This window comes from Xiphophorus couchianus, chromosome 5 (assembly GCF_001444195.1).
Source record: "Xiphophorus couchianus chromosome 5, X_couchianus-1.0, whole genome shotgun sequence".
Classification (NCBI taxonomy): domain Eukaryota; kingdom Metazoa; phylum Chordata; class Actinopteri; order Cyprinodontiformes; family Poeciliidae; genus Xiphophorus; species Xiphophorus couchianus.
Genome location: NC_040232.1, coordinates 9,514,858 through 9,527,438, shown reverse-complemented (window position 1 = coordinate 9,527,438; position 12,581 = coordinate 9,514,858). Strand labels below are relative to the sequence as shown.

The window sequence follows — 12,581 nt, the reverse complement described above, 5'->3', positions numbered from 1 at the left end:
ACCAAATGAAGACGTGACATCTTTCAGGACTCCCTGCCCAACTGAATCAAGTCTCCCAAACTATCCTGGCGTGGAAACATCCTCAGACAGAACCAATGTCAGCCTGTAAAATTTTATAGCGAAACTAAAAGTTCCCAGCTGTGCAGAATGTGACCACAAATTACAACTCTAATGTGCAAACTGAAGCCATTATGTCCATCATCGATGCAGTTTAGCTGCTATGATATAATTTAGGGGTTTCAGAGATATTAAGTAAAACAGAAAAATGTCATTTTACTTTTCTGAATGTGAATTCTGAGACTTACAAGAGGCTCCACTATGAACATAAACACTGTTTTTATATATTCAGGATACTAACTAAACTATTTTTCAGTAGAAGTGGAGCAGCCGCTGCAGTTTTGTCTCGTTTTCTTGTTGACTGACCTGGCTAACAGAGCCTGCAGCTCCTCCTCCTTCTTGGTGAGCTGCATCTTCAGCTCCTCGATCTGCGCCTGAAGCTCTGCGATCTGATCCTGCAGGTCGGTGGTCTCAGCATCCAGTTTACGTTTGGCCTTTTCCAGCTCCTGTCGCGTTTTCTCCTCCTTCTTTAAGCGCTCTGAGGACAATCACATGCATCAATCTAATCTGAGATGTTGTGTTTTTATCAGCTGTAGGCAGAAAATTACCTCAATTAGCAGAAACACAGGCTTAAATATGTGCATTTAATCTATGTAGGCCATGGGTGTGAAACTCAAACAAGGATTTTATTGATTGAGTTTTTGGGGTTTTGAAAATAGAATTTTAGGAAAATCTGGATTTTTTTTCCCATCAGTGCACTCCTTTGGTTTTCATAATTCAGAGTGATGTCAGCACGCCCAGGGCGGCCATCTTGTTTGAAGAGCCTATTTTTACAGCTTCTATTTTTCTGGACTTTAAATTCAGGTCAAATCCACAGTGTAATGTAATAGTCAGGCTAAGATTATTATTATAATTATTATTATTTTAATGAGTATTAATAAATACAGGAGTATAGTTTTACTAATGCGAGAATAAAGTTATAACATTCTGAGTATGAAATGATAATTTTATGAGAACTTCAACATGAAAGAAAATATTATCCATTAAAAGACTTTTTCTCATAATTTTAAGACTTTCTTCTGGTAAAATTGTGTCTTTATTTTCCTAATATTATTATATTTTTGCAATTAAGCAAAACTTCTGGTAGCCTAGTCCTAATACTCCATAGTATAACTCATGTTAAGGGATGATTGAAATAAAAGCCACTTTTTGAAAATGTTTGTAATTTCTTTTAAGAAAAGAAAATGAGAAAAAAATAGTTTACATTTGGAAATCAGATCTGGTATGAAAAATCAGAGATTTTATTTTTACTCATATATATTACTCATATGCCCTATACAGCTCTGGAAAACATTAAGAAACCACTTAAAATTATCAGTTTCTTTGATTTTACTCTTTATAGGTTTATGTTTGAGTAAAATAAACATTGTTCTTTTATTCTACGAACTACTGACAACATGTCTCTGAAATTCCAAGCAAAAGTTTTGTATTATTTGCAGAAAATGAGAAATGGTCAAAATAACAAAAAAAGATGCAGTGCTTTCAGGCCTCAAATAATGCAAAGAAAACAAGTTCATATTCATTTAGAAACAACAAAACTAATGTTTTACCTCAGGAAGATTTCAGAAATCAATATTTGGTGGAATAACCAGGAGGTTTTCAATGGTCATAATTTTTTCCAGAGCTGTATTTGCTTCATAAAAGATGGCAGATATAGGGCAACAAAAAAATTTAGATTTTAACTTTGAAGAGTTTAACTTTGTTCTAACTCTTATAAAATCTGCAGCTTCTTCTGACAGATATGAAAAGACTTGAGCTTTCTCAGGAAGAAGAAACGACTCAGAACCTTCTTGTTATTGTTTGGTAATTAGAAACTCACCCTCAAGATCAACCATCATCATATCCTGCTTGTTCTTCACTTTGCCCAGATTCTTGGCCTTCTCCTCTTCCTCTGCCAGCTGGGACGTCATCTCAGCGATCCTGTCCTCTACCAGTTTTTTCTCCTGTTGACCAAGAAGGTATCCAAACATATAAGTGCTGAAAACTTTGATGATGAATCAAGTCTTTCCTGTTCCTGAATCAAGTCTTTCCTGTTCGAACAGGAAACGCTCCTCACCTTGAGAAACTTTGAGTTTTGGTCTTCCAGCAGCAGAATGTCCTCCTCCATCTTCTTGATCTTTGCCTCAGCCGTCACTTTGTCCAGCTGCAGCTTCTGCCTCGCAGCTTCCTCTTCGTCCAGCTGCTCCTCCAGGTCCTGTGAAGGGAAAAACAAAAGTTTTGACTTTTTGAAAAGACAACACAGCAGTTTATGAATATTAGAAAATAAAAATAAGGGCAGCACAGACCTGGATGTGAGACTGCATCTTCTTCTTCTCGTTCTGCAGGCTCTGGTTCCTCTCCTCCTCCTCTTCCACCCGGGACTCCAGGTCATGCAGGATTTCCTCCAGCTCTTGCTTCCGAGAGAGGAGGCGAACTCTCATCTCTTCGGCCTCAGCAAACAGTTCAGTCTCTGCATGAAGCTGCTCCGCAAGAATATTCTTCTCCTCAAGGAGCTAAAAGAAGAAGAATCAACAGTTTGGGAAATGTGATTGTTTCTTAGTTTCAGGATTGTTACTTTTTCTAACTCAAATTAAAATGAGGTTTATTTCAAGTGTAAATATTTATATTCAGTAAGAAGTAGGGCTGAGACGGTTCAATTTTGACTAATTAAGAACTGTGGAACAGTTTGGCCTTGCAGATCCGTTTTGCTGACTCTGTGTAGGTTGTTAAACAGCTACTAAAAACTTTTTGATTTTCCCAGGCTTTTATGTCATGATTTCACTGAGTTTTATAAGTTTGTTTTATGCTTTGTATAGTTTTAAAGTTGATTTTTACTGTACAGCACTTTGTGATTCATATCTCTGGAAAGCGAGTTTTAAATAAAATTTACAAATTAATTGCGGTTAATCGATTTTAACTTTAATTTAGCAAAAAACATTTAACTCATTTAATTTAATCTAATTTTAAATACAAACGTTCCAGCAAGAATCCTTCTATTCATGCTTTTCTGCTTCGCCCGTGAATCTGACTATAAAGCGACATACACAAACAACATTGATGGACAACAAAGCCGCTTTTCTTGGCCCTTTGAGGCTTAATTTCTGCTTCAAAAAACAACCTGATGAGATGCTGAGAAAGACTATTGTGTGGAAATTATTCAAAAAGAGGTAGTCTATCAGCGAAGCTATTCAAACCTAAGATAGCATCTCAATGCTAAACATGTAGCAGCGGCGCAGATGCTAATGTCAGCGCCTATAGTCCACATTTCTGTAGAAATTCCTAAAACGTTCGAAAGCTGAATGGGTAAAACAGAACTTTGCATCGATCTGATGGTTGAAATTATAGACTAAATAACAGATTAAAAACAATAAATATATTTGCTGTTGGGGACACGTGGCTATTAAAAAGGGTTTTTGAATTAATTATTTACGGACTCTTTACTCGACCTGCAGTGAGCAGATGCTCTTACCTGCTGGTGTTTCCTCTCCATCTCCACCAGCTCGTTCTCCACCTTCAGCTGTCTCTCCTTCACCTTCACCAGCTCCTCGTCTCTGGCTTGCAGCTCCTCCTCCTGCCTGGTGACCTGAAGCAGCGGCTTCACCTGGAACAGAACCGGAACCAAACCCATGTCTCCCTCGTTCGACTCCTTCAGTTTAACTCTGCGCTGTTGCAGTTTGAGGCCTCACCTTGGTGAAGAGCCTCCACCACTGCCAATGCCGCAGCTTCAGGTAAGCAGCGCAGTTCCTCTGGAGGACCTTCAGAGCGCTGAGCTGCTGCTGCTTCTTAGCAAAAGCTCTAAGAAAAAGAAAAAGAGAGAAAAGAAAAGAAAAAGGTTCAGGGTTCGTACATTTATCCCCTCAGTAAAATTCAAGAACTTTTCAGGCATTTTCAAGCTAAGATTTCAGACTTTTTAAGCACTTTGGAGCTAAAACAATACAAATGGACTAAAAAAATACAGTTTCAGTTCACCATTATATAAAGTTACTTATTAATGTTATTAATAATGTGTTCTACAGTACATAAGGTAACCTAAAATATAACAAGAGTTTTGAAATGTTTCACCCTGCACACAGAGTGGTCTGAGAATGAAACACTAATGTAATATATAAAACAGAAGATATAACAGATATATATATATATATATATATATGTATAGTACAGACCAAAAGTTTGGACACACCTTCTCATTGAATTCAATGAGAAGGTGTGTCCAAGCGTTTGGTTTGTACTGTATATATATATATATATATATATATATATATATATATATATATATATATATTTCAATTACACAGATTAACAAGTAACTGAGCAGTTAGGAATATTAAATATTCATTACACTGAAACGACAAACAAATCGTGCTAAGGTAAATGACCTTCCTGCTCAAATTAAATACTTAAACATAATATATAAAGAAAGTAAAAAAATCTCTAAAAAAATGTTTTAACTGAAATAATCTGCCAGTGGAACGAGACATTTAAAAATAAAATTGTTCCACTGGCAGATTACGTCACTTATAACTAGAACTTTTAAAAAATGTTTATGAATTATTTATTTAAGATAATCTTTTATATCTTACTTAAAAGTTACTTGTAACAGTTTTGTTTCATTTCATGTGAAATATGATATGTGTGGTACAAACTAGACCAAAAATACTCGATAAGTTTTTGTAATGTTAGGTTTCTGAATGCTTTATAAAATAATAAAAATGTAATCATAATAGATATTAAAGTGTGCAGGAAATATCTGCAAGAGAAATCTCAAATATAATTTCTTGAAAATGAAAATTTCCCGGTTTTTAAGTAAAGATCCAGCTCTTACTTGCGAGCTAAATATCCGCGGCACACGGACTGGAAGTAGATGATGATGTCGGTGATCTTCAGGTCTCGCTCCTCCTCCAGATGAGCCAGAACTCCGGTTCTGAAGAAGATCTTACTCTGACCGATGCGGAACAGGTTTGGGTCCAGCTCTAGGGCCTGAATCTGAGAAAAACAAAAAATAAAGCAGAGAGTAGGGCTGAGTGATAAATCGGCTTTAACGATTAATCCGATTTTCTGTTCTTTGAGATTTAATTTTTGGAAAATCTGGATTTCTTTTCACCAATCAGTTTGATGTTAGCTTCGAAAGCAAGTTTTACAACTTCTATTTATTTAAACTCTGAACTTATGTCAACTCAAAAACAGAATGATTGAAATAAAAAGCCAGTGTTTACTATTAAAAAAAGTAAAAGAGCTATGAAAAAAGCCAGAAATCAAATTTGGTATATTAAGAAAAAATAAATAAATCTGAGATTTAATTTTTAAACCATTTTGAGCTAACTAAGTGGTTGCCTTAGTGAGAAAACTACAAAACAAACTAAAAAATGACGTTACCATTCTCTCACAGGCCTGTTTCCCATCCATGAATCCCTTTGGAATGGCGTTGGGGGTGAGAATTTCATATCTGCAAATAAAAACAAAAGACACAAATATATTGGTGTGAACAAATATTTACACCAAGTTGGTGTAAATATTTGTTCACACCAATATATTCTAAGTGGGGAACAGAAATAGTTGAAAAAACTCTGCAGTTCTTCACCTCTGTCTGAACTCCTGGAAGACGATCCGGTTGGGGAAGCCCTGTCTGCAGATCCGAATTCCCTCCAAGACTCCATTACACTTCAGCTGATCCAGAACCAGGTGAGGTTCCAACTTACCGGCCTGCGGACCCAAACATATTTAGCATCCCAGACACAAAAAAAGACGAGAGTATACAGACAAATATAAGTTATGATCTGCAGGTGAAAGTTTACTCTTTTCTCGTGGTTGGGGATGATGCAGCGAACAAAGTTTGGGTTGGTGTTCCTCAGGGTGGCCATGAGTTTGGTGAGCGACTCTTTGTACAGCTGCCCCACCGTACGAAACATTCCCTTTTTGGTTTTATAGGTGGCGCCAAACGCCGTTTCGTTCATCCCAGCCACCTGGTCCAGACCCACGATTCGGTCCACTGGTGGGGACACAGAGTGAGACGTAGACGGTCTGTTAGGACAGCAGAGGCTTACAGGAGGCAGCATCACAGTAGATGCGTTTCCATTAATATTAAACTTACGCAAATTTGAATTACAAAAATAAATCTGCCCATTAGAAACGTGGCAATTTTGAAAAAGCGTAGGTTTTTGCGCTTTCATGATCATGTGATCAACAACCGGATGTTGTTACTGGTGGAAAAGATGAAGAAGAGGACAGGAAGTGGGAGGAGGCAGGTGTGGGAGGGCATTCTTTCTTTTACTTGAGAAATATTATTATTAAGTTATAAGTAGCTTACTGCGCATCTGTTGGATGTGAGGTAATGGGAGGCGGGGCGAGTATTGTAGTTTTTCCATTCCGTTGTGAGAGGAGCGCTGTTCTTGTTAAATATGTTGTGAAACATATTTAACAACATATTTAAATATGTTTATATGTTAATAATGTTAAACATTGTTAAACATTATTTAACAATGTTAACAACATTGTTAAATATGTTGTTAAACATATTTAACATATTTAACAACACATGTTGTAAATATGTTAACTGCAACCGTTAAAGTGTGGATGCTAACATCACTAGTGAGTCAACAATTGCTACGTATAGATTGGTTTTGCATTTAAAGAAACAGATTTCAGAGATTAGATTCTTAAATTTCTGCAACATAAGAGCTAATGTTTTATGCAAATTTGAGCATAATTACCCAACATTTTAAACGTGTCACTGTTTACCTCCTTATTGTTTATTTTGTATTAGAAAACATAATTAGTTTTATTTGAAATGTTACATAAAGGCTTGTTTATGTATTTATATCACAGTAAATACATAAACAGTTTTGCGCATATTTGTAATGGAAACGCAGCTACTGACATGAGGTCTCCAAATGACCAGGAGCGGAAAGATAAATAAAAACAGTAATCTAGGACTAGAGCTAGAGCTTCTGGACATGGAGGTGAAAAGCGTTTGGCTGCATCTACTGGGTCTCCTCCGGGTTCAGAGGAAAGCGCTAAGATCCTGGTATCACATTCCCGCTAACATCTGAGATTCTCAACATTTTGATTTTTTTCAGGATGACTGACGAGTGCTTGCATTTGGCTGTAGCTTTTTTCTTTTTCTTTCCAAAAGCAGGATACGTAATATCAGTGTTTCCCAAAAGTCTAATTACAGTCAATGGAACATTGTCACATTTTGTCACATTATGACCACAAACTTTAAAGTTTCATTAGAAATTTGTGCAACTGACCAACAAAAAGAAGGGAATAATTATGAAGTGGAAAAAAGGAGAATCAACAACAAATGAAAATCTAAAAAAATGTGTTTAGAAGTCATGTAGAGGGAATGTGGAAGAAGTTTCTCTACAAATAAACTAAACAAATATCCAAGACTCAAAAGAGAAATCAGCCATAATTAATGAAAGGGTTTAAATTATATTTATGTTAAAATGGCCTAGTCAAATTCCAAGACTAAATTCCACTGACAATACTTGAAATTAGCTGCTCAGATTGAGCTATTTTGATAACTTCTACAGACTCGCAGCTGAAACTGATTGCAGGTTGCATGTTATTCTTACATTACACACCAGTAACATGCCACACTTTTCAGATTTTTATTTGTAAAGAAATTTGAAAGCTGTATTTTCCCATTTCATAAAACTCCAGGAAAATATTAAATTAAGTTTGTGAAACTTAAAATGTGAAAATGTTCCAAGGGTATGAAAGCTTTTGCAAGGCGCTGTACAAAGAAAATGATTAATTAATTCGTCATATGACACTGAAAAACTTTCAACCTGGATCAAATCAAAACAAGTTTAAACCATCTGATTTGTGTAAAAAAAAAAAAAAAAATTGATTAAGAAATATGAAGATGTTACACCTTCCATATTATATTTTTGATGGGAATAATTACCTTTATTCTAAAACTGAAGGAAGTCGAATTTAAAGTAAAATGAGATAAATTGACTTTTGAAATGTCAATAGCTGCTGTAGATTAAACTGCTTTAGCATACATAAGAACTAAATTTAATCATGTATTTAATTTAATTCCGCATATTTTCTGGTCTTTTTGTTATTTGTTTGCATAAAAAGGGAAAAATAAAATAAACTAATCAACAAACACAGTTAAACTGGATGCATTCCCTCTGTAAGTATTGATTTTAGTGCTTGCTGAATATAAATGATGTCACATATTTATGCCTTAGCAGGTTCCTTCAAATTAAAAATCGCAGTCTGGTGGAAGTTTTGCACCTGAGCAAACATGATCCATGGCTGCAGGCTGGAGATTTAATTATGATCTCAGAGCTAAAGTGAAACACCGAAACCAGCATCTGGTTTTCATTTCTGCAGCTGCAGCGAGAAATCATTTCACTGAATATTCTTTGGTTGTTACGGAATGTCTCTCTCATTACAAAACACCAGGACTACATTAGCTTAAACCCACAAAAATACAATTAAAACACACTAATTGAACTAAGGGAAGCACATATTCTAGTTCCCAACTAGGTGCTGCTGCTTTTGGCCGGGTCAGAGGAGCCATGCTGCTCGGAAGCAAATGGGAGCCACTTCAGATATGATATGATTCACAGCACCAGCTACAGGCAGATCTGGGCAAAAATACACCAACATGCTTCAAATCATCTGGTTTAACAAGCGATTATATCCACCCTTTAGTTTATGATGTAGTAATTCATATTTTGGCCCAGTTCTGCTGTGGTGCCACCCAATCATTCACCTTCTGGCTCATCCAGACATGTGACATTGTCATAGAATGAGGCCCTTTGAATGGTCTGAATCTCTACAACAAAGAGAAGAAAAGGAGGAGGAGGTGTTGAGTGTGAGGTGGTTTTTCAGAAGTCAGAAAAGTGCAATGAGTCAACATCAGAAGAAGCTTCTGGTAATAATATGTCTGGAAGCTGCAGATCTGAGGAAAAGATTTTCCGTCTTACAACTTAAGATGTTTAATATCTTAAACACCTTAACTCAAATAACAAATAAAAACAAATAGCAGTTTTATTTACTAATGCCTGGTTCACACAGCAGGGTTTCCCCCAGTGTATTATAAGCCTGGCGGGCCACCAGGCTTTACTTGTGCCCCCACCAGGCTGAGCATTGCTTATTTATTTAAGTTTTTTTTAAAATGTTTGCATTTTTAAGACTTTGGTGTTCAGGTATTAATCTTCTAATCTTTCAATAACACACAATTGGGGTGTTGTGGTGGTGCAGGGGTAAAGCACAACCCACATATTGAGGCCTTAGTCCTCGTGGCGGTGGTCGCAGGTTCGACTCCCGGCCTGGCGACATTTGCCGCATGTCTTCCCCTCTCTCATTACCCTCTTTCCTGTTGAACTACTTTCAAATAAGGGCCACTAGAGCCAACAAAACCTAAATATATATATATAATATATACACACACACAAACATACTGTATATATACATATAACACACAATTATCAAGTGATATTTTCAAATTTCCTGTCAACTTTAAACATTTTCTAACTCAAAAACATGACGGGCCGCTGGGTGAATGACTGCCCTAGTACCCAACCACCGGGCTCAGCAAGTTTTCTGGGGGAGAGCGAGATTTTAAAGTTTCGGTTAAATTACAAAACCTGACAGAAATCCCTCATGATGATAAAAAATTCTATATTTAACAGGTTTGATCCTTTCAGCCACATGGAAATATTTTACTCGTCAACATTCACACATCAGACAGGAATCAACGCGAGTTCAGAGTAAACAAACTTGGCTGCCGAGGAAGAAGAAATGGAGATTGTTTGTGGACTAGAAAAAACAAAAAGATGTCTGACGTAAACTGGACTTCTTGTCGCATCATGTCTGTTGTTTTGTCTTCTGTTATGATTACCCTCCATGTTTTCATCACAGTGCTTTCTGATTGGTTACACGTCACATTTCAACAGGCTGCGTTTCTTGTTTGTCCTCAGGAGACACCATATCGGGCCAAGACGACCCAACGTGCTGAATATCCCTGATCTTAGATTGGAGCGGTCCTCATGTCTGTCCGAGTGGACAAGATCACGACAGATATATCTCCTTATATTTTCTTAAAGGAGAACTATTATGAAAAATTCACATTTTGCTAATTTTTTTTTTTTTTTACTTCCATGTGGGTCTCTACTGCTTCTAAAAAACAAGCATTAAAAAGAAAAACACAGACAGCTGTTTTTGAGCAATCAGTTAATGATTTTTTGTGTCTGGAAATTGAGCCGTTTTCCAAAACCTTCCAATTGTTAAGTCACATTCAAAGGGAACTGTACTGGTACCTAGCAACCCCAGCCACACCGAACACAGTTACCTAGCAACCCAAATGGAGGTCCAGTACGTTTGGTCAGCTGGCTTCACCACTGTATTCGCTGTACAATGGCTGCTGGAAAATCCTATCCTAACCTGTTCCAGGAAGCGTAATAGGTCACCTTTAAGAGCCATCATGATAATCAGAGCATCCTTAAAACTGTTGGAAGGGAAAATTGGCATAAAAATCTTGCTGTGTGAACCAGGTTTAGGGAAAAACAACTTAATAAGCCAGTTTGACCCTAGTAAGTAAAAACGTAATTACCCCCAACCCACCTTTTTTAATTTAGGAATTAGCAACAATTAACCACCAACCTGATCTGTACCATGAAATGTAAGATCAAAACATTTAAACAGAACCTGTCTAATAACATAAATAAGGATAAACCATCTCATAAAAATTAACATAGGAAAGATTATTAATACATCTCAGAGCATCTTTCATCAGTTTTATGAATATGACGCAGTTTGGCACCTTTAAACCGTCTGAATTACTTCTATGACTAAAGGAAATAAACCTCCTTTCAGCTGAGCTGACACTGAGAACGAGTGATCAAAAACCTGGAGAGAAATCTGTTGCCTGATGGACGTGAAGACGACAAATCAATGCCTCTTAAAGGCCAAACAAAAAAACAGTTTCGATCATTTGAAATGGACTTCCAAACTGAAAAAGTTAAGTGTCAAAACAGGAATGAGATGATCATTTATGATCTTATTTCCTCATGTCTAGACTTTTGTCACACGTCTGCAGCTGGTCCAGAAGTCTGCAGCCAGACTTTGAACTGGAACCAGCAGCAGAGCTCACATCGCTCCTGTGTTAATGTCTTTTCAATGCTTTATAACTTCATAATAGAGTGCATGTTAAACTGCTGACTTTAATTTTCAGCAGCCTGCAGAGTCAAGCTCCTTCCTAATAGACTGAAACGTTAAATTTCAAGCTTCAGATCCTCAAATCAAAAGTTAGTCTTAATCTAAGGGAACAAGTTTAATATTTTAGAGAATCACTCCACAGAGTTTTGCATATTTTTCCTTAGAAACTCTTCAAATATTACTGGTCATTATCTGCATTTGCTTATTTTGTCTTTTTAATTAAATTTTATTATGTAAAGATTTGACATTTTGTCTTCAAGAAGCACTTTGATAGTTTTATTTGGGAAAGATCCTCCCATCTAAAGAAATTAAATTGATAAAGTTTTTGACGTCTGTCTGTCTGGACAGGAAGACAACACCATTTCAAAACTTGTGTGACGCCAGCAAACCAAGTTGTAGAAATATTATCCACAGATGTAGAAAACATAAAACAGTGAAGATCCTTATTCCTTTTTACCAAAATTACCCCCAGAATAAATAATAAGGTGCAAAAATGACATTCATGGGAGAGTTTTAATGCCTTAAGCTCAAGTTTGACTTTGACTGGCTCCAAAAGGCAGTATAAAGGTTGTGGAGTGGCCTAGTCAAAGTTTTGACTTAAAATGGATGCTATGGAAATCCCTGCTCAAGCTTTTTGTACTCTTACTAAATTAAATTATCATTTAAAAAAATATTTTTCCCTTCAGGTTATATTAAAACTTGAGCTCAAACATCTAAAACGTTACAAAAAGCAACAACAGAAACAGATGTAAGGGGATGAAACCCCTTTTCACAGCTCTGTAAGTAAGCAGAAAGCTACAAACAATTGAATCTAACTAAACGTGGTTTTTAAATGGATTGTTTCTAGTTTACGTTGAGGTTTAAAGGAAGAAAATTACCGTCTTTCCACAGTTCAGCCACAAATTTGTCTGTTGACTGATGAAGAAGCGTGGCCACGTTGTCGTTAAGAGGGTCCATGTTCTTCATCAGCCACTCGTCTGCCTTGTAGTCAACCTGAACAAGAAACAGGCTTTAGTTTAGTAAAATGCAGAGAAATAAAGTTATTATGCAATTATTTATGATATACAGTACATGCAGTAGAGTAAGGATACTATAAAATGCCCAAAATATCTTTCAAGGACATGGTTTCATAGAGATTAGGTTAACTGTATCTTAAAGTAAGATCACACAAACTAAACAAAAATACCAAAAAATTACATTTTGGAAACAGATGAAAATCAATAAGCTGATTATTGTATATACCAATTTCAATATGATTGAAAAACTAGCTCAAACTTTTTCCTGAAATGGATGTGTTTTTATTTAGC

General features: G+C 36.3%; 1 protein-coding gene across 3 annotated transcripts in view; it reads right to left on the bottom strand.

Moving 5' to 3' along the window:
- The window catches only part of LOC114144540 (myosin-10-like), a 72,876-nt gene that overhangs the window by 20,347 nt on the left and 39,948 nt on the right, over positions 1-12,581 (bottom strand). For all 3 annotated transcript variants that reach the window (XM_028017474.1, XM_028017477.1, XM_028017475.1), the window contains 11 exons: positions 12,153-12,267; positions 5,889-6,082; positions 5,675-5,796; positions 5,470-5,539; positions 4,919-5,079; positions 3,783-3,891; positions 3,566-3,697; positions 2,403-2,609; positions 2,174-2,311; positions 1,937-2,060; positions 424-595 (listed from right to left, as the gene is read on the bottom strand). In XM_028017474.1, the coding sequence (XP_027873275.1) occupies positions 424-595; positions 1,937-2,060; positions 2,174-2,311; positions 2,403-2,609; positions 3,566-3,697; positions 3,783-3,891; positions 4,919-5,079; positions 5,470-5,539; positions 5,675-5,796; positions 5,889-6,082; positions 12,153-12,267 (1,544 nt within the window). The remainder of the gene's footprint in view (positions 1-423; positions 596-1,936; positions 2,061-2,173; positions 2,312-2,402; positions 2,610-3,565; positions 3,698-3,782; positions 3,892-4,918; positions 5,080-5,469; positions 5,540-5,674; positions 5,797-5,888; positions 6,083-12,152; positions 12,268-12,581) is intronic.